The 26,601-nt window shown below is 44.2% G+C and overlaps 1 protein-coding gene across 2 annotated transcripts in view; it reads right to left on the reverse strand.

Moving 5' to 3' along the window:
• fsip1 (fibrous sheath interacting protein 1) overlaps positions 1 to 26,601 on the reverse strand; it is a 942,743-nt gene that overhangs the window by 817,911 nt on the left and 98,231 nt on the right. For both annotated transcript variants that reach the window (XM_086003505.1, XM_086003506.1), the window contains one exon: positions 23,550 to 23,723. In XM_086003505.1, coding sequence (XP_085859631.1) covers positions 23,550 to 23,723 — 174 coding nt within the window. The remainder of the gene's footprint in view (positions 1 to 23,549; positions 23,724 to 26,601) is intronic.

Below are 26,601 nucleotides of genomic sequence, written 5' to 3' on the forward strand. Positions count from 1 at the left end.
TCCCGTCACTCGACCGTAGGAGGGCCCGGCCACACGCGCCAGGAACCCGGCGTACGATTGGTCGACCTCGAGGTCACTCTGTCGCTAATGAGCGGATAATGAGATGCTAATGAGCGGAATTTTGAACGTTTTTCGGATACGCGGGCGCGATTTTTGTCCGGCCGAAACGTAAATACGCTTACCACCGTTTCGGAAAGGTAAGCTTTCTTTCGACGTAACGCACGCGTAGGTACGCTCTATAACCTTCGAGCGCATAGCCGGACAGACGCACACGTGAGGACAGACAGAAGGACAGACAGACAGAAGGACAGACAGATAGACAGACAGAAAGAAGTATCCGTTTATATATATAGATGCATAGTAATGCCTCTGCTATCTCTTAGATTCTTTTAGTGGTCTGTGTTTTAATAGGAGATAGAATAATTAGCTTCATAGAGCTTATTGGATGGTAAGGTTCCTCCAGGGCTCATGACTGCGATGAAATGACAACTGAGTGTATAAGAAGTAGCAAAATTGCACCACCAACTGGGGTCTAATATCATTAGCTTGGGTGTCCATGGGTAACATTGGTGACTATAATTTTATGACAACTTGAACCGAGGGGTCAGGGAAAAGTTGTAGAAGTGCACCCGTGAGAAATGTAAATCACCTGGGCATGACCCGCCAAAAGGTATCAATCTTGAACCAATACATAATCTAAACAAAGGTCTGAAAAGAGAACATAAGAACATAGGAACTAGGAGCAGCAGTAGGCCATACGGCCATTCGAGCCTACTCCGCCATTCAATAAGATCATGGCTGATCTTCGACCTCAACTCCACTTTCCTGCCCTATCCCCATATCCCTTAATTCCTCTGGAGTCCAAAAATCTATCTATCTCAGCCTTGAATATAGTCAACGACTGAGCATCCACAGCACTTTGGGGCAGAGAATTCCAAAGATTCACAACCCTCTGACTGAAGAAATTCCTCCTCCTCTCAGTCTAAAAAGGCTGTCCCCTTAACCTGAGACTGTGACCCCTAATGCTAGACACTCCAGCCAGGGGAAACAATCTCTCAGCATCTACCCTGCCAATACACCTCAGAATCTTATATGTTTCAATGAGATCACCTCTCATTTTTCTAAACTCCAGAGTATAAGCCCAATCTACTCAATCTCTCCTCATAAGACAACCCTCGCATCCCAGGGATCAATCTAGTGAAACTTCATTGCACCGCCTCTAACGCAAGTGTATCCTTCCTTAAATAAGGAGACTAAAACTGTGCACAGTACTCCAGGTTTGGTCTCACCAGAGCCCTGTACAATTGTAGCAAGATTCCTTACTCTTGTACTCCAACCCTCCAGCAATAAAGGCTAACATGCCATTTGCCTTCCTACTTGCTTACTGTACCTGCATGCTAACTTTCTGTGTTTCTTGTATGAGGGCACCCAAATCTCTCTGAACACCAACATTTAATAGTTTCGCACCATTTAAAAAAAAAAAATTCTATTCTTCCTACCAAAGCCACAGCGGCGGCGGCGGCCCTGAATGGAGCGAGGCAGCGGCGGTGATTTAAAGAGCGGGAGAGGAGCAGGTAGGCCCCACAGCAGTGGCGGCGGACCTGTGTGGAGCGAGGCGGCGGTGATATAGAGGCGAGTAGCGGGTAGGCCCCACAGCGGCAGCGGCGGCAGACCTGAGTGGAGCGAGGCAGCGGCGGCGATTTAAAGAGCGGGAGAGGTGCAGGTAGGCCCCACAGCGGCGGCGGCGGACCTGTGTGGAGCAAGGCAGCAGCGGTGATATAAAGAGGCGAGGAGCAGGTAGGCCCCACAGCGGCGGTGGCGGACCTGTGTGGAGCGAGGCGGCAGTGATATAAAGAGGCGAGCAGCAGGTAGGCTTACCAATCTCAGAGCTCAGAGGGAGGGAGAGAGAGAAGTAAAAAGTTATCGAAGTGTGATGTCACCAGAAAGCAGGTAAGTGATTGGCTGGTGAGTATTTCTCTCTTTCTCCTGTTTTCCAAACTTAAATTTTGTGGTTTATAGTTTATAGGGTGTCTGTGGTGTAGCAGGGACGGCTGGTAAACCAGTGCCCTTAAGTATATCATTTAATTGTAGTGTAATTGGTGGGATTGATTTGATTTAATTTAATTTGAATTAATAAAGGTTAAGTCATGGCAGGAGAACTCGGCCCCGTGGTATGCTCCTCCTGCGCTATGTGGGAAATCAGGGACACTTCCTGTGTCCCTGACGACCATGTGTGCGGGAAGTGTATCCAGCTGCAGCTAGTGACAGACCGCATTGCGGCACTGGAGCTGCGAGTGCATCCATACTGGAGTATTCGCGATACTGAGGAGGTCGTGGATAACACATTTAGGGAGTTGGTCACACCGCAGGTAAAGGCTGCACAGGCAGGAAGGGAATGGGTGACCACCAGGCAGAGCAGTAGGCGCAGGCAGGTAGTGCAGGGGTCCCCTGTGGCTATCCCCCTCTCAAACAGATATACTGCTTTGGATATTGGTGAGGGAGATGGCTTATCAGAGGAAGGCAGCAGCAGCCAACTTCCTGGCACCGTGGATGGTTCTGCTGCACAGGACGGGAGGAAAAAGAGTGGGAGAGCTATTGGGGATTCTATTGTAAGGGGAATAGACAGGCGTTTCTGCGGCCGCAAACGAGACTTCAGGATGGTATATTGCCTCCCTGGTGCAAGGGTCAAGGATGTCTCAGAACGGCTGCAGAACATTTTGGAAGGGGAGGGTGAACAACCAGTTGTCGTGGTGCATATAGGTACCAACGATATAGGTAAAAAACAGGATGAGGTCCTAAAAGCTGAATATAGGGAGTTAGGAGGTAAATTAAAAAATAGGACCTCAAAAGGTAGTAATCTCAGGATTGCTACCAGTGCCATGTGCTAGTCAGAGTAGAAATAGAAGGATATTTCAGATGAATACATGGCTAGAGGAATGGTGCAAGGGGGAGGGATTCAAATTCCTAGGACGTTGGAACCGGTTCTGGGGGAGGTGGGACAAGTACAGACCGGACGGTTTGCACCTGGGCAGGACCGGGACCGATGTCCTAGGGGGAGTGTTTGCTAGTGCTCTGGGGGAGGGTTTAAACTTAAATGGCAGGGGGTTGGGAACCTGAGCAGAGAGACAGAAGAAAGGGAAACAAGGATAGAAGCAAAAGAAAGAAAGGAGGAAAACAAAGGTGGCAGTCAGAGAAATCAAGGGTTTAAATTAAACATGGCCACAGTAAATAATAATTCTAAAAGGTGTAAGAGTGTTAAAAAAACAAGCCTGAAGGCCTTATGTCTTAATGCGAGGAGCATTCGTAATAAGGTGGATGAATTAGCTGCGCAAATAGAGGTAAACGGATATGATATGATTGGGATTACGGAAACATGGCTCCAGGGTGACCAAGGCTGGGAACTCAACATCCAGGGGTATTCAATATTCAGAAAGGATAGACAAAAAGGAAAAGGAGGTGGGGTAGCGTTGCTGGTTAAAGTGGGGATTAACACAATTGAAAGGAAGGATATTAGCTCTGATGATGTGGAATCTGTATGGTTAGAACTGAGAAATACCAAGGGGCAGAAAACCTTAGTGGGAGTGGTATCCAGACCTCCAAACAGTAATGCGGAGGATGGGGATGGCATTAAACGGGAATTTAGAGACGTGTGCAATAAGGGCACTGCAGTTATCATGGGTGACTTTAATAGACATATAGATTGGGCTAACCAAATTAGTAACAATTCCTGGAGTGTATACGAGATGGCTTCCTGGACCAATATGTCGAGGAACCAACTAGAGATCAGGCCATCTTAGACTGGGTATTATGTAATGAGAAAGGATTACTTAGCAATCTTGTTGTGCGAGGCCCCTTGGGTCAGAGCGATCACAATATGATAGAATTCTTCATTAAGGTGGAGGGTGAAGTAGTTGACTCAGAGACTAGGGTCCTGAATTTAAATAAAGGAAACTACGATGGTATGAGGCGCGAGCTGGGTAGGATTGATTGGGGAATGTTACTCAAAGGGTTGACGGTGGATAGGCAAAGGCAAACATTCAAAGACCGAATGGATGAACTACAGAATTTGTTCAACCCTGTTTGGCATAAAAATAAATCAAAAAAGGTGACTCAACCGTGGCTAACAAGGGAAATTGGGGATAGCATAAGATCCAAGGAGAAGACATATAAATTGGCCAGAAAAAGCAGTAAACCTGAGGATTGGGAGCAGTTTAGGATTCAGCAAAGGAGGACAAAGGGATTAATTAAGAGGGGGAAAATAGAGTATGAGAATAAGCTTTCGGGGAACATAAAAACTGACTGTAAAAGCTTTTATAGATATGTGAAGAGAAAAAGATTGGTGAAGTCAAGCGTAGGTCCCTTGCAGTCAGAATCAGGGGAATTTATAATGGAGAACAAAGAAATGGCAGACCAATTAAATACATACTTTGGTTCTGTCTTCACAAAGGAGGACACAAATAACCTCCCAGAGATGTCGGGGATCATAGGGTCTAATGAGAGGGAGGAACTGAAAGAAATCAGTATTTGTAGGGAAATGGTGTTAGGGAAATTGACGGGATTGAAGGCCGATAAATCCCCAAGGCCTGATAACCTACATCCTAGGGTACTTAAGGAAGTGGCCCTAGAAATAGTAGATGCATTGCTGGTCATCTTCCAAAATTCTATAGATTCTGGAACAGTTCCCATGGATTGGAGGGTAGCTAATGTTACCCCACTATTTAAAAAAGGTGGTAGAGAGAGAACAGGGAATTATAGACCGGTAAGCCTGAGATCGGTAGTGGGGAAAATGCTAGAATCCATTATAAAAGATGTAATAGCAGAGCACTTGGAAGACAGTGACAGGATCGGACAAAGTCAACATGGATTTACAAAAGGTAAATCGTGCTTGACTAATCTACTGGAATTTTTTGAGGATGTAACTGGTAGAATAGACACGGGATAACCAGTGGATGTTGTGTATTTGGACTTTCAGAGGGCTTTCGATAAGGTCCCGCATAAGAGATTAGCGTGTAAAGTTAAGGCACATGGGATTGGGGGCAAGGTACTGACTTGGATAAAGAACTGGCTGGCAGGCAGGAAGCAAAGAGTTGGAATAAACGGCTCTTTTTCCGAGTGGCAGGCAGTGACTAGTAGGGTACCGCAGGGATCGGTCCTAGGACCCCAGCTATTCACAATACATATAAATGATCTACACGAGGGAACTAGATGTAATATCTCCAAGTTTGCAGACGACACAAAGCTGGGTGGGCATGTGTGCTGTGAGGAGGATGCCGAGAAACTCCAGTATGATTTGGACAGGTTGGGTGATTGGGTAGAAGCATGACAGATGCAGTATAATGTAGATAAATGCGAGGTTATCCACTTTGGTGGCAAAAACAGGAAGGCAGATTGTTATCTGAACGGCAATAGATTGGGAGAAGGGGAAGTGCACCGAGACCTAGGTGTCCTTGTACACCAGTCGCTGAAGGTAAGCATGCAGGTGCAGCAGGCAGTTAAGAAGGCAAATGGTATGTTGGCCTTCGTAGCAAGAGGGATTGAGTACAAGAACAAGGATGTCTTGCTGCAGTTGTACAGGGTCTTGGTGAGACCACACCTTGAGTATTGTGTGCAGTTTTGGTCGCCTTATCTGAGGAAGGATGTTCTTGCCATGGAGGGAGTGCAGCGAAGATTCACCAGACTGATACGTGGGATGGCAGGAATGACGTATGAGGAGAGATTGGGTCGATTGGGCTTATACTCGCTGAAGTTTAGAAGAATGAGAGGGGATCTCATTGAAACTTATAAAATTCTAACAGGACTGGACAGACTGGATGCAGGAAGGATGTTCCCGATGGCTGGGGAGTCCAGAACCAGGGGTCACAGTCTAAGGATAAGGGGTAAGCCATTTAGGACAGAGATGAGGAGGAATTTCTTCACCCAGAGAGTGGTGAACCTGTGAAATTCTCTACCACAGAAGGCAGTGGAGGCCAATTCATTAAATATATTCAAGAAGGAGTTGGATATATTTCTTAAGGCTAAGGGGATCAAGGGATATGGGGAGAAGGCAGGGACAGTGTACTGAATTTGGATTATCAGCCATGATCTCATTAAATGGCGGAGCAGGCTCGAGGGGCCGAATGGCCTACTCCTGCTCCCATCTTCTATGTTGCTATGTAGAGTGAATAACCTCACATTTCCCCAAATTATACTCCATTTGTCACTCATTTAACCTATCTATATCCCTTCGCAGGCTCTTTGCGTCCTCCTCACATCTTACTCTTCCACCTAACTTTATATCGTCAGCAAACTTGGATACATTGCACTCGGTCCCTTCATCCAAATATAGATTGTAAATAGCTGAGGCCCAAGCACTGATCCTTGCGGCACCCCACTAGTTACGGCCTGCCAATCTGAAAATGACCCGTTTATCTCTCAACCCCATTTGCCCTTATCTTGCTCAACAACTTTTTATGTGGCACCTAATCGAATGCCTTTTGGAAATCCAAATATACTACATTCACTGATTCCCCTTTATCTACCCTGCTAGTTACATCCTCAAAAACCTCTAATAAATTTGTCAAACTCGATTTACCTTTTGTAAAACCATGTTGACTCTGCCTAATCATATTATGATTTTCTAAGTACAGTGTTACCACTTCCTTAATAACGGATTCCAGCATTTTCCCGATGACTGATGTCAGGCTAACTGGCCTGCAGTTCCTGGTTTTCTCTCTCCCTCTTGAATAGTGGGTTTACATTTGCTACTTTCCAATCCACTGGGGCCTTTCCTGAATTTAGGGAATTTTGGAAGATCAAGAAGTCAAGAATAGTTCATTGGAGATGGTTGTATCCTTGCCTATACTTAATAATGAGAAGAATGTATTTTACAGCCTGGTCTCTACCCAAAACATCAGGAGCACCTAGGGGGAGATTGCAATTAAACACCACCAGACACCCCAATCTTTTGCTATGTAGCCCAGAAGCGCAGGAGTGACTTGTATCAGATGTCTCATGCTGCAGAATCTTGGGATTCCGATGTGTGTACAGATGTAACTTGTTGTATGTGAAACAATCAGTAATGCATGATGAAGATGAACTGAACAATGTGTCCCTAACATGTTCAGTCACGCTGACAACTCCAGTACATGAACTGGCTAATGTGGCTCAGGAGACTGAGACTAATTTAAAATTCGTAACCAAGGCTTTAACACATGCTCCATAGAGAAACCAATCTTCTTCATTAACTTTAATGAAACAACCAGAATGGGGTAAAACACACTGGTACCTTATCGAAGTTAATGAAGTAGCAAAGGATATAGAATTGGAAATTCCAAATTCATGATGATCCACTGAAACTGACATTAAAATAATCCACAATATGCTTAACAGTGAGAGAGTACTGGAGGATCTTTTAAGACCAGGTGACGACTTTTTGACATATGGATACATGGGGAGAAATAGGTTTTAAAACCCTACTTGCTATACAGTGCATAATGATAATTATAATATTTCTGCTGAAATCTGTTGATAAAAAGACCAAGACAGGTACACGAGGCTAATGCTTTGAAGTCAGCAAGGGGGGACCATTAAGAGACAAGGGGAAAAAAGTTAAAATATCACTTCAGCTCACAGTGAAACATAGTATATCACAGGCAGAAAGGTTCTCTCTCTATACCAAAGCACTCGATATAAACACCTGCATCTTTATCATGACATGGATGAGAAAACACTGAGACACGAGCCCATTGAGGCTTAATTAAAATGGTGACCATGGGAATGAGATAAGGAAGCTGAGAAAATTGAAAACAAAGATGATTGAAGGATTAATGTAGATACAGTAGTTTAGAAAGGTAGATGTATGCCTTATGAGGACATTTAGATTAGGGATTTGTAGTCAAGAAAGGTATATAAACCAGTGATTTGCAATAGCAATTTGGATTCGATCCAGGTATACTTGATAGATCTCGCTTCCTGGAATCAAGTTCACTTGATTTGTATGTACTTTACCTTATTTGGAGGATTAAGATTTGAATAAGTGAAACTCTGCTTGTGAGCACATTGTTTTATTGACATTGATTGAACTCACATAAATATAACTGGATAGCTAACAAACGTAGAATTTAAATAGGCAATGAAGTTCACTAAAATCCATCTGCCATTTTGTTTAATTTTATTTTGTGGCCCAGATTCTATTGCAGTCCTCAAAAGAGTTAATACAGACCACCAACTAAACTGCAGCTGTGAATGATCAAAATGAAGTTGCATCACAACTAAGGTTAAAGATTTTGGTAGTAGATTATCATGTGATTTTACTGTAAATTATTGTGGAAACTTCTTTCCATAAAACTGCACACTTAAAGATGATAGATATTATCATGATTTCATGAGAGGATTGCTGTGATTGTTTATCGCTAACAGCTGCAGGGAGGAATCCATAAACATTATTGTGATCATTCCTACCATTTCAAACCCATAACCTAAGCAAAACCTGCAGATTACAGCATACAAGTATGCTGTGGAACTAGCATAAATAGATAATGGAAATCGCAAGGTTCACTCAAAGTTCTTGTGGCTGGAGCATACAGGGCAGAGGTGAGGTAGAAAATGTTCAAAATATTCATATGTTAATTTAGCTAAAGAACATTTTATGAAATGACTTTGCAGTTGAAGTTTACTTAGTTCGCTCAGTAATAAATTATTTGAAGACTGTGATGGAACTTCTACACCAAAATTACAATTTAAGGTTTTTTCCCCAATTCATATGAATTGCCATTATTCTATTAATTTCTTCAATTCTATTATTCTCCAGCAAAGCCTTTTAGGTTTTTATTTCTGCTAACCCTCATGAGGCATAAAGTTTCAAAGTTTTACAGCAGAAATTGTGCATTCGGAGGGTTAACTCATCCCTTCTCTCGTTTGCAGCCATTTTATTTTAGTTAGTGATATGAATGAAGTAGTAATGAGATAATGTTTTGCTTTGTCTGTTAGACTGACAAAGCCTCTGCCATTTATTAAAATTCAGTGCCCCCTTAAGCAGTCTAAATGTTCTCGTAGCAATCTGAAGAAATTGCTGAACATTCCAGAACTTGAAGGAATTTGTTCCAACAGTCATTCTCACAAACTATCACATCTATCACACGATGAACATTTGGTTTCAACAGAAAAATAATAATATTTTGATACATGAGCTGTACAAGTCATTTCCAACTTGGTTAGTGTTGTGTATGTAATATGTATGTTACTTTAAACCTATGGCCAGGGCGGCACTACTTTGTAGGGCGTAGTGATACCATAGTACCACTCCTGGCCATAGGGGTATAAATAGTACTGTGGGTACTGATCTCCCCTCAGTTCCCGCCTGTTGGTATTAAGTAAAGACCTACGTTGAATCTTCCAAGCTGTCTCTTCATTATTGGATTAAGTATAGACACATACTTTACACTGGCGACGAGTAAGGTTCGAACTCACCAGTACACGGTGCAACAAAGGAACGGTAGCAGTACGGAGAGAGAAGGAGAGAGGCTTCTTACCAGCCAGCCTGCAGAGTCCAGCGTCGATCAAAGGAAACCGCCCAGCACTCCAGGTTCGGGAGGAGCGGCAGCAACAGAGAGAGAGAGAGAGAGGTTTCCAGTGGAGGCTGCGGCAGCTGAGAGAAGAGGCTGAACGAGTGCTCCAGCCACGGGGCAAGAGTCCACCCAGGGCCAGATAAACTGAAATCCTTCCCGGGGAACGGGAGCTGCAAGGGCCAGAACGGGCAGGCGATCTGGGGAACAAACGGAGCCACAAGGACTAGCGGGCCACAAGAGGGGAAGGTCGTTGTTAATGGCGGCGGTGGCAATGGCGGGAGCTGCAAGGGCCAAAAATAACGATGCTGGAGAGAGGTCGTTAGCAGCAGCAGGAGAAAAGGCGGGAAAAACGCCATCTAGTGGACAAAGGGGAAAAGTTTTTTCTCTTCAGCAGTTTAAAATAAAAAAAATTTTAAAGCGCCATCTAGTGGACAAAGGCGGGAAAAGCTCTTCAGCAGTTTAAAATGTCTAAAGAAGGTTGGTTGTCAGCATTTGTTGAGGACACAGAAGAGTGGGATGCCTATGTCGAAAGGCATGAACTTTATTGCATAGTAAACAAGGTGAAAGATGACGAAAAGGCAGCAACCTTATTAAATTTTATGGGGGCAAAAACATACGGTCTGCTGAGGAATCTTCTTACTCCAGAAAAGCCAGCAGACAAAACGTATGCCCAAATTGTTGATACGTTAAAGGAACATTTAAACCCTAAGCCACCATTTATAGCGGAAAGGTACCGCTTCTACAGACGCGACCAAAGGAATGATGAGTCGCAGGCAGCCTATTTGGCTGAGCTCAGAAGGTTGTCCAAACATTGCCAGTTTGGAGCCTTTTTGGCGGACGCGATCAGAGACAGATTTGTCTGTGGCATGTTAAATGAGAGTACACGAAAATGGTTGCTAGCTAAGAAACAGCTCAGCCTAGATCAGGCGATTGAAATAGCATCGGGCCATGAAGCAGCAGCACAGGGTGCTGCTCAAATGCGACAAAACACAACCTGCTATGACACCCATGAGGTGACATTTCACAAAGGTAAATGCTACCGTTGTGGCAAAACCACCCACGACCAAAGTAATTGTTGGTTTCGTGATAAAATATGCCGGCAGTGTGGGAAAAAGGGGCATATAGCGAAAGTTTGTCGGTCGGGTACGAAACCCAATAGTGGGGCAGTCCGAGCAGTACCAAGGCAAGGACAAAAATACATAAGATGTCTGACAGTAGCTCAGACGAGTCACAGGAAGGCACAAAAGCAGAGCCTAAAGGTCTGGGATGTCTCAAGTTATATGGTGTAGACAAAACGGAGGACCACAGCACAATGTGGGTTAAAATGAAGGTAGCAGACGTCGAAGTTAATATGGAGCTGGACACGGGTTCAGCCCTATCAGTAATTAATGAACAAGATTATAACAGGCTGTTCAAACGCATTCCCTTAAAGGATACGGAAATTAAATTAAAAATATATACGGGACAAAAAGTTTACCCGAAGGGAAAAATGCAAGTAACAGTTAAATACAACGGCAGAAAAGTGCCAGGACTTTATTTATACGTCCTACCAAACGGTGGACCACCACTTTTGGGTAGGGAATGGATAAGAAAAATCCATTTCGACTGGAAGTCGATACACGAGTTAAAAGTAGAGACCACCAAGGATGATACAACCATTACAAACAGGCTGTCGAAAATATTGGCAAACGCCAGAGGTGTTCCAACAAGGGCTGGGGACCTTAAAGGACATTAGAGCAAAAATAACTATTGCTCAAGACGCAAACCCCAAGTTTTGTAAGGCCAGACCGGTGCCTTACGCCATTCGGCCAGCTGTGGAAGCAGAACTGGATGCCTTAGAGAGTGCAGGTGTCCTTACAAAGATTAAGTGGAGTGAGTGGGCCACGCCCATCGTCCCAGTTATAAAGAAATCTGCAAATAACACACCGGGGGAACCAAAGAAGGTTCGCATTTGCGGGGATTTTAAGATAACTATTAACCCAGTCCTGCACACGGTACAGTATCCGCTGCCGCGGATAGAGGACATATTCGCATCGTTAGCTGGGGGTAGACACTTTACGAAGATTGACCTTTGTCAAGCTTATTTACAGATGGAGGTGGAACAGGACTCGAAAAAGCTCCTAACGATTAACACACACAAGGGATTGTACCAGTACAATCGCCTGGTATTTGGTGTGGCGTCCGCCCCGGCAATATGGCAGAGGACCATGGAACAGGTCTTACAGGGCATTCCAGGAACGCAATGCTACCTGGATGACATCCTGGTGACAGGACAAATGGATAACGACCACCTCGCTAACCTGGAGCGAGTACTTCTGCGGTTACAACAATACGGACTCAGGGCAAACAAGCAGAAATGTGAGTTTTTCCAGGAACGTATCTCATACTGTGGTCACATTATAGACAAGGAAGGCCTGCATAAGTCCCCGGAAAAGATCGAGGCAGTAGTGAAGGCCCCGCCCCCTGAGAATGTATCTCAGTTATGATCATTCTTAGGCCTTATAAACTATTACCATAAGTTCCTCCCGAACTTATCGTCCATTTTACATCCACTAAATTCATTGCTGCAAAGGGGAGTCTTCTGGAATTGGGACGAAGCGTGGGAGGCTGCTTTTAAAAAGGGTAAACAACTCATTACATCAAAGGAAGTGCTCGCACACTTTGACCCAAAAATGCCAATGAGGTTGGCATGTGACGCCTCCCCGTATGGTATAGGGGCAGTGTTGTCACACAAATTTCCCAATGGGACGGAGAGGCCAATAGCATTTGCCTCAAGGTCGTTAACTACAGCCGAAAGAAACTATGCGCAAATCGACAGGGAGGCCCTCAGTCTGGTGTGGGGTGTAAAAAAATTCCACCACTACCTACATGGGCAACGTTTCACACTACTGACGGATCATCAACCGTTGGTGTCGATATTTAATCCAACAAAAGGGGTGCCCCTGATGACGGCCCAAAGGCTACAGAGATGGTCACTGTTCTTAGGCGCACACCAGTACCTTATCGAATATAAGGGTACCAAACAGCATGGCAATGCGGATGGCCTGTCGCGGCTACCATTGCCTGCCGAGATTGAAGAGATAGTACAGGACCCCGTGGAAATATATCATACGGCTGTTATGGAACACTTGCCCATCACCAGCCAATGTATCGAGCGGGAAACACAGAACGACCCGACACTGGCAAGGGTTTACGAATTGACCGTGGAAGGCTGGCCGGCGCAGGGTGACGCATCATTGCCGGCGTTTTCGGCAAGGAAGGACCAGTTGTCCGTCTGCCGGGGCACATTGATGTGCGGAGCCAGGGTGGTGGTCCCTCAAAAATTACAACATAAAGTGTTGCGGGACTTACACGAAGGTCATCTGGGGGGTGTCAAAATGAAAAGCCTCGCCAGAGCCTACGTCTGGTGGCCCGGCATTGACAGGGACATCGAGGAAGTAGCAAAAGCATGCCAAGGGTGCCAGATGGTACAGAACCCACTACATCCGTGGGAGTGGCCCTCAACGCCGTGGCAAAGGATCCACGTGGACTTCGCTGGGCCCTTCCTGGATGCGATGTTCCTTATTGTAGTGGACGCCCACTCAAAATGGCCGGAGGTCATAAAGATGTCATCAACGACAGCCGAAAAGACGGTCGCAGTTTTAAGGACCATTTTTGCCCGAAACGGGGTGCCCGAGCAAGTCTGTTCGGACAATGGGCCACAATTTGTGGCAGAAGAATTTCAAGCATTCCTAAAAAGGAATGGAGTGCGACATTATACGTCCGCACCATATCATCCGTCTACAAATGGGCTGGCAGAGCACTTTGTACAGACTTTTAAAAAGGCCATCAAGGCGATGGGGGAGGAAAGGTTGCCACTACAACACAAGGTGGACAATTTTCTATTCGCGTACCGTAATGCTGCACATACGGTGACCAACCAGGCCCCCGCCGTCATGTTCTTTAATAGAAGGTTAAGGTCTCGCCTTGAATTGCTCAGACCAAACATCCGGAGAGATGTGGAAAACCGAGTATTTCGTAGGGCTCCTGACAGACAGACACGGAGCTTCGAGGTGGGGCAGCAAGTGTTGGCCCGTGATTATAGAAATGAAAAGTGGCGGTCTGGTACGATAAAGGCCCGCCAGGGACCTTTGATGTACACAGTGGATACAGGGGATGGCATAATCAGACGACATGCTGATCAACTTGTGGAGTCCAGAAACCCAACTGATTCACTACCTCAAACATCTCAGCACATTGCTACAGCGGAATCACGGCCCAGCTCGTCGTTACAGAGGTCTCAGGATTGCGAGGAGTTCAGCACTCCAGTGATCTCCACGGCACAGGATGTGCCATCAGACACCGACGACTCCAGCGATGAAGTGGTGACGGAAGTACCACCGCCTACACCGAGACCGACTAGAGAAAGACGTTATCCTAGTCGAGACAGGAGGCCTCCTCAGAGACTGAATCTATAACATGTTTCTTTTTATATATATATATAGGTAGACAACTCTGATGTAAATATGTTATGTATATTGTGTTCCCAAATGTTATTAGCCCTAGTTATGGTGCATCTGTTGACTTAATTGCACGGGTACGTTTTAATTAAAAGGGGAAGAATGTTGTGTATGTAATATGTATGTTACTTTAAACCTATGGCCAGGGCGGCACTACTTTGTAGGGCGTAGTGATACCATAGTACCACTCCTGGCCATAGGGGTATAAATAGTACTGTGGGTACTGATCTCCCCTCAGTTCCCGCCTGTTGGTAGTAAGTAAAGACCTACGTTGAATCTTCCAAGCTGTCTCTTCATTATTGGATTAAGTATAGACACATACTTTACAGTTAGTACAATGTGCTGTTATCAGGAAGCCCAGTCCATACTCGGTTCATACTCACATATTGCTCAAAGCGATACAACAATCAAAGCGATACAAATGCTTTGAACATTATATGCTAAGTTTTGCATGTGTACTGATTTTCTTCAAATTCAGTTTAAAAATATATACAGAACAAGGTTACAGAACTCAAGCTGAATTAGTTCAATCAAACCGTGATGTCAAAAGCACAAAATGAAATATAACTCAGTGAAAAAAATCTCTGATGGATCCTTTGGGTATCAAAAGTCATATTCAGTTTTACTCCTCCAGCAAGCTCCATATAATCAAAATGTACAATCACTTCATGAAATAATTCTAAAAATATATGGTCAGATAAATGGAGCTCTGTACAGCATGCTTATGAACTCTGCTCATGAACATCCAAATGCCAATTAAATTTTAATACTTAAAAATGTTAACACTAATATGTTTAAAAATTAATTTTCAAAATTCCCAGGCAGTTCATACTTTTTAAAGCTAATTGTACACCGATTGCAATTATACTGCACCCAATGCAAAAGCTGAAACACTGAAATTATTTCCTTCAGGGGCACTCACAACATTTGCAGACTTTTTTGTGCCATCAGATCAGCAACTTCACTCACTAACTATATTGCAATATATTGCATCAGTTAATTATATAAATGATGCTAAAACTGCAGTATCATTGGGCTATATAGCTTAATGAATGGTTAACACTGAGTTGAAGTCAGCAATGCAATCAAGTCTTTCTAAGGATATAAAAATGCAGGAGCAAACCTGACTGGCTAATGTCAGTCAAGCCTCTGACGAAGGTCATCGACCTGAAACGTTAACTCTGTTTCTCTCTCCACAGATGCTGCCTGACCTGCTGAGTGTTTCCAGCATTTTCTATTTTTATTTCAAGCCTCAAAACTAACTGGCTCACTTAAACTCCACTGTATCAGCTTGGCTCAATTGTTAGAAGGTTGAGATAGAAGGCTGTGGATTCAAGCCACACCCTCATCTTGACATGGCAGTATAGGAATGAGGGATGAGGGATTAGTGCATCATGAGTGGTGCTGTCCTTCACATAAGAGACTGAATCTAGGTCCTGTCTATTGAGATGGAGCTGATAACAATGTTGGGAGGGCAACAGGCCATCTGGGACCTTAGTGAACAGTGGGACCAACAGTCTATCTCCTTAACTGATGAGATTTGAGGATTGAGAAAGAAACAGAGGAACAACAGAGAAGGAGGGTGTAGAATCAAATCAGGTACAGAAAGAGAAATAAAGGGAGGGAAAGAAAGATTGGAACGGGTGGAACTGAAAGAAATCAGTATTTGTAGGGAAATGGTGTTAGGAAAATTGATGGGACTGAAGGCCGATAAATCCCCAGGGCCTGATAATCTACATCCCAGGGTACTTAAGGAAGTGGCCCTAGAAATAGTAGATGCATTGCTGATCATCTTCCAGAACTCGATAGACTCTGGAACGGGACCCATGGATTGGAGGGTAGCTAATGTTACCCCACTATTCAAAAAAGGTGGTAGAGAAAAGGCGGGGAAAAAGCTTGACATCGGTAGTGGGGAAAATGCTAGAGTCCATTATAAAAGATGTAATAGCAGAGCACTTGGAAAGCAGTGACTGGATCGGACAAAGTCAACATGGATTTACAAAAGGTAAATCATGCTTGACTAATCTACTGGAATTTTTTGAGGATGTAACTGGTAAAATAGATAAGGGAGAACCAGTGGATGTGGTGTATTTGGACTTTCAGAAGGCTTTCGATAAGGTCCCGCATAAGAGATTAGCGTGCAAAATTAAGGCACATGGGATTGGGGGCAAGGTATTGACTTGGATAGAGAACTGGTTGGCGGACAGAAAGCAAAGGGTTGGAATAAACGGGTTGTTTTCCGAGTGGCAGGCAGTGACTAGTGGGGTACCACAAGGATCGGTCCTAGGACCCCAGCTGTTTACAATATATATTAATGATCTGGACGAGGGAATTGGATGTAATATCTCCAAATTTGCAGATGACACAAAGCTGGGTGGGAGGGTATGCTGTGAGGAGGATGTCGTGAAACTCCAGTACGATTTGGACAGGTTGGGTGATTGGGCAGAAACATGGCAAATGCACTATAATGTGGATAAATGTGAGGTTATCCACTTTGGTGGCAAAAACAGGAAGGCAGATTATTATTTGAATGGCAATAGATTGGGAGAAGGGGAAGTGCTAAGAGACCTGGGTGTTCTTGTGCACCAGTCGCTGAAGGTAAGCATGCAGGTGCAGCAGGCGGTTAAGAAGACAAATGGTATGTTGGCCTTCGTAGCAAGAGGGTTCGAGTACAAGAACAAGGATGTCTTGCTGCAGTTGTACAGGGCCTTGGTGAGACCACACCTTGAGTATTGTGTGCAGTTTTGGTCGCCTTACCTGAGGAAGGACATTCTTGCCATGGAAGGAGTGCAGCGAAGATTCACCAGCCTGATACCTGGGATGGAAGAAATGACGTATGAGGAGAGATTGTGTCGATTGGGCTTATACTCACTGGAGTTTAGAAGATTGAGAGGGGATCTCATCGAAACCTATAAAATTCTGTCAGGCCTGGACAGACTAGATGCAGGAAGGATGTATCTGATGGCCGGGGAGTCCAGAACCAGGGGTCATAGTCTAAGGATAAGGGGTAAGCCATTTAGGACTGAAATGAGGAGGAATTTCTTCACCCAGAGAGTGCTGAACCTGTGGAATTCTCTGCCACAGAGGGCGGTGGAGGCCAGTTCATTAAGTATATTCAAGAAAGAGTTAGATATATTTCTTAAGGCTAAACGGATCAAGGGATATGGGGAGAAGGCAGGGACAGGGTACTGAGTTTGGATGATCAGCCATGATTTCATTGAATGGCGGAGCAGGCTCGAAGGGCCGAATGGCCTACTCCTACTCCTATCTTCTATGTTTCTATGTTTCTAAGAGAGAGTAAAAGAGAGCCAGAATAGAAAAGTAGGAAAAAACTGAAACATTTAAAATTTGAAATGTTTTAAATCTCCAAGATGAATTTAATGGGGCAGTAATTCCTCCCCAAACGCGTGAGTATGGAAGGGGTACTCACGCGTCTGGCCGGAGGAAATGCCGGTTTTCAGCATGCACAGCGCATGCGCTGAAAACCGGCATTTCCTCTCTAACCCAAGAGGTGAAGAGGCTAGCGCGTGCGCTGTAGGGGGCAGCGCGTGTCTTGGATTTCCTCTTTTTTGGGGGATTTGCGCATGTGTAAAGGCCTCCGGTCTTTACGCTTGGAAAAAGCACACGTAAGTATTTATTTTTACAGGTAAGTGGTGTTTTAGTGCAATTTAGAAATTTGTTTCCCACAGGTTTATTAGTTTAAAGAATCTACAGTAAGGTAAGGTTAGTTTTAGACCCTTTTTATTAAAAATTTATTTTTTCAAAAAAAAAAAATTGTTTAAATTATTTTTTTAAACTTATTTATACTTAACTAGCTGGAGTGCCCGGCGGTGCCGAGGATTTTCGAGGGCATGTTGTTGTTGGAAGAGAGAGAGAGAGAGCGACTGGGGGGGAAGAGAGAGAGAGAGAGCGACTGGGGCATACTTAATTTAATGATTGGGATGTTTTTAAAAATTTTATTTAAAGTTTAAGTAGTGTTTTGGGGTGCAGTACCTTTCATGAGTTTGACAGTTCTTACTCTCAAACTTATGAATGAAGTTTCCCCTCCCCTGATTGGCTGAACAGTGCTCAGCTGATCCCAGCCGGCACATCGCACTAACTACGCCGCTGGGTCAGGTTAGCACAGCGCGCCGACATCAGAACTGGGCCACTGACAGGAAATCCACTGCGGGCCAGGTTTCAGGTGTCGGCGCGCCGGGTAAGTGCACATCGGGGGCTTGCACGCACAGCAAGCCCCCGACACCAAGTTCTGGGCCATTATATGCAGGAATGAGATTGAACAGTTTAAATTCTGCACCAGAGAGGGTGATTGGCATTGCATTAACAATTACCATGTCATTAAAAGGGTACTTATGCTGTTAATCACCAGCTCTAACTTTCTGTCGAGTTTAATGTGCAAATCCAGCAAATTCTTGAAAATAACGGGGATGCAAAGGGTGAGATGCCGTTTGCGCGAAGCAAACAGCAGCATGGCATAAATCAACCAGCAAGTCCTAGACATTCACTACTCACGCCATATCTCTTAATCCCCTGAACTTGCTGGCTGATTTGCGCATTGCTACGCCGTTCTTCTTCCAGAAAACTTCAGCACATTAATTTCCTGTTTTTTTCTAACCTGGTAATAACCTGGCCTCCTACCAAGGAGAGAAGCCAGCAGCTGCCAATCTAAAGAAACTTTAACTGGCAACTGGTTAGCTGCTAATTGAGCTCAGGATGTACAAGTTCAGACCACTTTCCCTTAAAGAGATTCCATGACAAGAAACGTAAAAGCACTTCAAATGTTTTATATTGTTAACTGATTAGTAACTGGGTTCGGATTAACTTTTGAGTGCCAAATCATTTCCTTTCATTGAAATTCATGGCATGTATCCACCCAATTTTCTGTTTTCCTAGCTCTCAGTATTTGCAGAGCAAGCTGCAGTTAGATTGTAACCTGCACGTTTAGTCTGTAACCTGCACGTTTAGTCTTTATTCAATAAAATAAACTAAGACACGTATGTAATAATGACATAAAGATATCTGAGCTGTACAAGAGTACCATGTTCCAACTATTACTGTTCAATGTTAAGAGCTCACCAGTTATTTCAAAAGTAAAAGCTTAAAGATCATTCAAAAATGCATTCAACATTACAACACAGAAATACAGTAAACCATTGATTTGCATTACCACTAAAATAAAATATCAGGGAATTGTTGAGCAATTCTGTAATGCTTTCCATAACAGTTTACCTCATAGCCTGAAAGCTACCGTTAGTTTGTAACAGTTAATGTTACTGGGCTAGTAATCTAGACGCCTGGACAAATGATCCAGAGACGTGAGTTCAAATCCCACCACGGCAGCTGGGGAATTTAAATTCAGTTAATTAAATAAATCTGGAATAAAAAGCTAGTATCAGTAATGGTGACCATGAAACTATCGGATTGTTGAAATAACCCATCTGGTTCACAAATGTCCTTTAGGGAAAGAAATCTGCCGTCCTTACCTGGTATGGCCTATATGTGACTCTAGACCCACAGCAATGTGGTTGACTCTTAACTGCATTCTCAAATGGCCTAGCAAGCCACTCAGTTGTAAAAGCCCGCAACATCAAACAATAATAAGAATAAAACTGGACACCCTCCATCGTGTTGTGTGGCACTACCACCGTGCTAAATGGGATAGATTCAGAACAGATCTAGCCGTGCCAAATTAGGCATCCATGAGCGCTGTGGGCCAACTAACGGGAGGAGGAGACTCCATGAACATCCCCATCGTCAATGATGGTGGAGCCCAGCATGCGAGTGCAAAAGACAAGGGTGAAGCATTTGCAACCATCTTCAGCCAGAAGTGCCGAATGGATGTCCCATATCGGCCTCCTCCTGACGTCCCCACAATCTCAGAAGCCAGTTTTCAGCCAATTCGATTCACTCCATATGATATCAAGAAACGGCTGAGCGCACTGGATACAGCAAAGGCTATGATTCCCGACAACATCCTGGCTGTTGTACTGAAGATGTGTGCTCCAGAACTAGCCATGCCTCTAGCTAAGCTGTTCCAGTACAGCTGCAACACTGGCATCTACCTGAAAATGTGGAAAACTGCCCAGTTAGGTCCTGTCCACAAAAAGGAGGACAAATCCAATCCAGCCAATTACCACCCCATCAGTCTACTCTCAATCATCAGCAAAGTGATGGAAATTGTCATCGACAGTGCTATCAAGCGGCACTTACTCACCAATAACCTGCTCACCGATGCTCACTTTGGGTTCCGCCAAGACCACTCGGCTCCAGACCTCATTACAGCCTTGGTCCAAACATGGACAAAAGAGCTGACCTCCAGAGGTGAGGTGAGAGTGACCGCCCTTGACATCAAGGCAGCATTTGGCCAAGTGTGGCATCAAGAAGCCCTAGTAAAATTGAAGTCAATGGGAATCATGGAGAAAATTCTCCATTGGCTGGAGTCATACCTAGCACAAAGGAAGATGGTTGTGGTTGTTGGAGGTCAATCATCTCAGCCTCAGGACATCACTGCAAGAGTTCCTCAGGATAGTGTCCTAGGCCCAACCATCTTCAGCTGCTTCATCAATTACCTTCCTTCCTCCTAAGGTCAGAAGTGGGGGATGTTCGCTGATGATTGCACAGTGTTCAGTTCCGTTCGCAACTCCCCAGGTAATGAAGCAGTCCATGCCCGCATGCAACAAGACCTGGACAACATTCCGGCTTGGGCTGATAAGTGGCAAGTAACATTTGCGCCACACAAATGCCAGACAATGACTATCTCCAACAAGAGAGAGTCTAACCACGCCCCTTGACATTCAACGGCATTCCCATCGCCGAATCCCCCACCATCAACATCCTGGGGGTCACCATTGACCAGAAACTTAACTGGACCTGCCACCTAAATACCGTGACCACAAGAGCAGGTCAGAAGCTGGGTATTCTGCAGCAAGTGTTTCACCTCCTGACTCCCCAAAGCCTTTCCACCATCTACAAGGCACAAGTCAGGAGTGTAATTGAATACTCTCCACTTGCCTGGATGAGTGCAGCTCCAACAACACTCAAGAAGCTCGACTCCATCCAAGACAAAGCAGCCCGCTTGATTGGCACCCCCATCCACCACCTTAAACATTCACGCCCTCCACCACCGGTGCAGCGTGGCTGCAGTGTGTACCGTCTACAAGATGCACTGCAGAAACTCGCCAAGGCTTCTTCGGCAGCACCTCCCAAACCCACGACCTCTACCACCTAGAAGGACAAGGGCAGCAGGCATATAGGAACACCATCACCTCCAAGCTCCCCTCCAAGTTACACACCATCCTGACTTGGAAATATATCGCCGTTCCTTCATCGTCGCAGGTTAAAATCCTGGAACTCCACCCCTAACAGCACTGTGGGAGTACCACAGACTGCAGCGGTTCAAGAACGTGGCTCACCATCACCTTCTCAAGGGCAATTAGGGATGGGCAATAAATGCTGGCCTTGCTAGCGACGCCCACATCCCAGGAACAATTTTTTTTTTAAATTCTCTCAAATGTGACGAGTCATGGATAGTTATTCAGCTGAAAGGTATAATTTTTTTTTAAGAAAGTGCCTAGCTCCTCCATGGTTTAATGAACAAACACACCATATAATGATAGTCAAGCATGCAGATCAGATGGTCTCAGTTTCAAATCTCCAGCTCAGTGTTAAGCTAGTTGATCTCAGCTTGAACAGCATTAGAGTGAGACATATGGCCTCTCTGCACACCTGTGCTGAGGAGGAGGGAAAGGGAAAATTCAGCTAGGGTTTCTGATCCTGATGACTTCTTGCTAGAAAGTGCACATACGTGGATGTCAGGATCATTAATACCCACTGCCTGAGCAAACACACAGGAGAATAGCCAATTGGATGAGATACTGACAGTCTGTGCTGGAACTGTAACACAGCAAGAATTCATAAGAACATAAGAAATAGGAGCAGGAGTAGGCCATTCAGCCCATCGAGCCTGCTCCGCCATCCAATGAGATCGTGGCTGATCTTCTATCAACTCCACCTTCCTGAACTATCCCCATATTCAAAGCTTTAAGGAGGGGAGCAAATACATTATTAAAAAGGTGTCTAAAAATGCATGGTTTATACAACTTTAACTGCACAAAATTTAATAGCACAAAGGTGAACTACAGCTATTAGAATGATGAATTTAGACATGCATATTTTTCCACATGAAAACATGCCATTTTAAAACTACAGTATGTACATGTAAAAAGTTTCTCCATAAATTGGATAGATAATTTAAGCATGTGGAATAGCATCCATTACATTAAGTATAAAATTCAGCCCAGAATGAAAGCTGCATTTACATTCTACGTTTATCATCGATGCAAAGCTTTTTTTTCTTCACTCCAATGCTAAACTTGTGTAGTGTAAATCTGGATTTAAGGCTTGACGCAACTCTGGAACAAAGCAGAATGCAACTTCCTGCTCTTTGTACTGATGCTACATTTGTAGTGTAAATGCACCATAAAACAGTAAATACATATATTCTTAGCAGGGTACACTGCTCCTTGAATTACACACACAGTTTTTGAGTTATTTATATTTATGCAGACTTTTAGGAATAGAATAGTGGACACTTCTAACGCAAAATGGGCAAACATGAATGCAACATACAGGGAACACAAGAAACTGATAAAAGAGATACACTATCGAACTCCTGAGTTAGGAAAACACCACCAGAACTTGAAAACAGAACTTGAAAACAGAAAGGCATTTAAATAGTATATGTAGTGCAGGTTTTAGCAGTAGCAGCCAAAGGTGTTGATGGTAGGCTAATTTACACTTCTTGTCACGGAGTATACTGGCCTGAGTATGCACATTTGTACTCTTAGGTTTCCAAATCACAAGTTACATTTTCTTACCAAAAGCTCATCTCCTAATCCAAGCAGTTGAACTTGTGCTAGTGGGTGTTAAATGTCATTGATGCATGCCGTGACATTACAACTCACGACACTCGTTACTTAAGGGGCATCACATCAGTACCTCACAGTACATAGAGCCAATAGACCACTCTAATGCAAGACAATTGCCTTAGAAAGGGTTCACTGGAAAGGTCGCATCCAAGAACAACATGAAATCAGCACAAAACTTATTATAATAAGAGTATTACATTGACCAAATATTGTACACATTTATTGGTAAAAGCTGATAATTATTTTTTGCAGTTAACTGAAATAACAAATCTTTTGGTAAGTAAATTTTAGTTTCTCCAACACATTTTAGAAAAAAATTCCAAACAGATGGTATGAACCTAGTTTATTCTCCTGTATAACTGGAGCCACGTAAGCTACTTTTTGCTCTCTTATCAACTACAATAAAAATCCTTTGCCAACTTAATTCATGATTATTTCATTAAAAAATACATTAAATTTGAGTTATTGTATTTTTTAAAAGAGCCTTTTTATATTCTTTTCTAGGGGAGTGAATTATGTACTTTCCAAAATAAAGTACCAAGCATCTCATTTTTTTTTGACAGCCTGGTCTCACTTACCTGATAATTCTGGGTTTGTACACTGGACCACGAGCTGGTAATCATAGGGAAATCCTCAGCCAAAACAAAAACCTGCAGTTTGGCGTCTATCTCAGCCAACTGTTGTTGGTCCATGGGTACTGGAGTATATCCATCTCTCTCTGCCACAGATACTGCCCAGGGAACTGAAGTGTCCTATGGACCAACAAAATACAAAGCTTCATTGTAAATTTGTGAGCAGGATTAAAACTCATTTGTACAACTGAAAACCAGAGCACGAGTAGCAGCCAGATGGCAATAAAATCTATTCTATGCAGCACCGATAGCACAAAAAGGAAAGCAGATGGGCTTGGGGAAGGGTATACAGCAGTGTGTAAAAAGTAAGATGATAATTAATCATGTGGGGGATCAACAGGTTACTAAGAGTAGAATATTCAGGGAGCATCAACAATGACAATATCTCAGAGTGGGTTTCACAGGCAGGAGAAACAGCAGCATTGGTATTTGGCATTAACTTTTTGGATTGCTAGTAAGGTACTACTGCCCTGACTGCAACAAAATGGCCAAGTGTCAAGTTTCTTAAGTTTGTGATAGAAAATGTGCTAGTGTTAAAACTGCAAAGGGAATTCAATATTCAAAGGATCCAAAACAAACCACAAAATCTGGAAACAAAAGTCCGAGTAAATCCTTCAAGAAATAAATATTTTTAAAGCCCGTCTCTATCATTTCAGACCTTTAAAGCACAATGAACACATACAATTCTGTGGAACAGTGGGGGGATACTTTCTCTGCTGGAAATACATGTATCCCACAGTTACCCATTATCTGTCCTGCATAAACTGGCATAATAAATTGAGATATGGCATTTACCATGGATTCTTCACTGCTGCCAAATAACCCAATTTCACCTGTTAGTTTCCATGCAAAGGAATTTTGCAGTGTTGGCAGAATTTCAAATAGTGTCATTTGAAATCAATGCCAGGTAAAAAATCTACACTGTCTGTGTTCATTGATATTAAATCATATAAAAGTGAAATTCCCCCAAATCCTCACATTCCAAGAAGGTTAGAGCACCACCAGGCAGTCAAGAGGCCTGTTTCTATTGGTCCAACTTACTTCCTTGTACAACTTGGTGATGCCCAAATAAGCCTCAACCATCGCAAACACAAGTGCAAGTTCAAATTATTCCTGCTATTGAGACAGCCTGTAAACCAACAAAAAAATTACTATCTCTCATGTTGCTGCAACTATACTATTTAACTTAGAATGGAAAATTTACCAACCTATTATGGCATATTTTAGAAAGAATGGAAAATTTGGGGTACTAATTTTTACCAATGCTCAGCAGTCTTAGATGAAATCAAATAAGAACCAGTCAGGAACAGATGAAAGAAACTTCAAATAAAAGGATAATCGATATATTCTACTGCTCCACCACAAGCCAGTCTGCAAATTTTCTGTATGAAATAGTTAATGCTCTATAACTGTTACAATAGTGGAAGGAAGGAGGAGCTGAAATGATAACTGTAGAACTCACTTGAAATATTGTTTTTGTTAAACTGCCAGCCAAAACTGTTGATGTTACTGTGATGTTGAAAGTTATTTTTACGAGATTCATTTTTGAGCTATTCCTTTTGTTATACACAAAAAATTACAACATAATTTGACAAAAAACATGAAAATTCAAAGTAACAACCGAGTGGTTGTGCATGCACAGCCATTTCCCAGTTGCAACACAAGCTATATATCTTTGTACAACAGAAAATGCTGGAAAAACTCAGCAGGCCAGGCAACATCCATGGAGAGAGAAATAGGCCCCGATTTTCAGCCAGCTGTCGGGTGGCTTTTCATGCGGCCGTGGTCCGAAAATCGCGGAAAAAGCGGGTCGGGACCCCCCCCCCGCCTGATTCCCCGCCCCGTCCGACTTTCGGACTGCCGTTTTCACGCGCCCCGCTTCAGTCCCGCCCGCCGCTGGCGGGATTGTTCGTCGGAGCACTAACAAGCAATTATCTGCTTGTTGAAGTGGATTTTCCCGTGCCGTTGCGACTTTGGGGCTTTCCCCACCTGAAACCCGCCTGCTGGGAACCCCGCCGATGAGAGCTGGCGTGAAAACAGCTGGCTTGCTTGCTTGCAGCAGCAGGTCGCTGAGGGCTGAAGATATTTAAAGAGGCAGCCTTTGCAGGCTGCAGGACCTTGTTGATCAAGGCTTGGGGGAACTATTTGAAGCCTTAGGAGCAGCTGCAGAAAGTTGGAGCCTCACACACTTCTTCAGTGTGAGCTCCTGGGAAGCCCTTCTCACCACCCTAACTCAGGACCTCCTCAACCGAGGCATCTGCTAGAAGCATGGGAGGCCTTTGGCACCTTCCCTTCCTGGCATTAGAGGATCTCCAACAGCAGAGGTGGCAGCAGCAGAACCAGGAACAGCAGGATGATTACCAGGAGCACCAGGCTGCTGCTCACTCACCTGAAGCTGCACAAGCCAGAAGGGGCCAGCGCTTGGAAGTGGCTTGAGAGCACCTTGCTGCGCTTTAGGGGGCCAGTGGGACCCGTTTCTGCACTGGCAGTCCTACTCAGAAGGACTTCCATGAAGATCTGGTTTCTCTGTTCAACAGATGGCCAACGCTCCTCAAGAGATGTCATTCTCTTATGAGCACTCACCATGTTTTCCGTATGCTGGCGAGTTATCTCCTCCATGGAGGTTGCCAACCTTTCCATGGTGCTGCGTTCATGCACCAATGACTCCACAAAGGCTCTGCTTATGGTCGCTATGGACTCCTCCATTCGCTCCACACTCGCAGCGACCCTGGAGACAAAACCTGCCAGAGACTCCTGCATCTGTGCATGGAGATCCATCACCTCTTCTCTTGCGGATGGACCCAGAGGCAGAGGGTCGAGATGCAGCGCAGCTGAGCTGAGCTGGCAGAGCCCTGCGCCCTCCGACGAGGACTCTCCACTGCTGTCCCTGTCTCCAGAATCTGCTGAGGCTCACTTGTCAGCTGTGAAACACCAGGTGACAACACTACTCAATGTCCCAAAGGTCCCCCCGAGGTGTGAGTGTCTGCGCTGGTGCTGG

Source organism: Somniosus microcephalus, chromosome 12, assembly GCF_052327205.1.
Source record: "Somniosus microcephalus isolate GS21.2 chromosome 12, FLI_Smic_1.0, whole genome shotgun sequence".
Taxonomy (NCBI): Eukaryota; Metazoa; Chordata; class Chondrichthyes; order Squaliformes; family Somniosidae; genus Somniosus; species Somniosus microcephalus.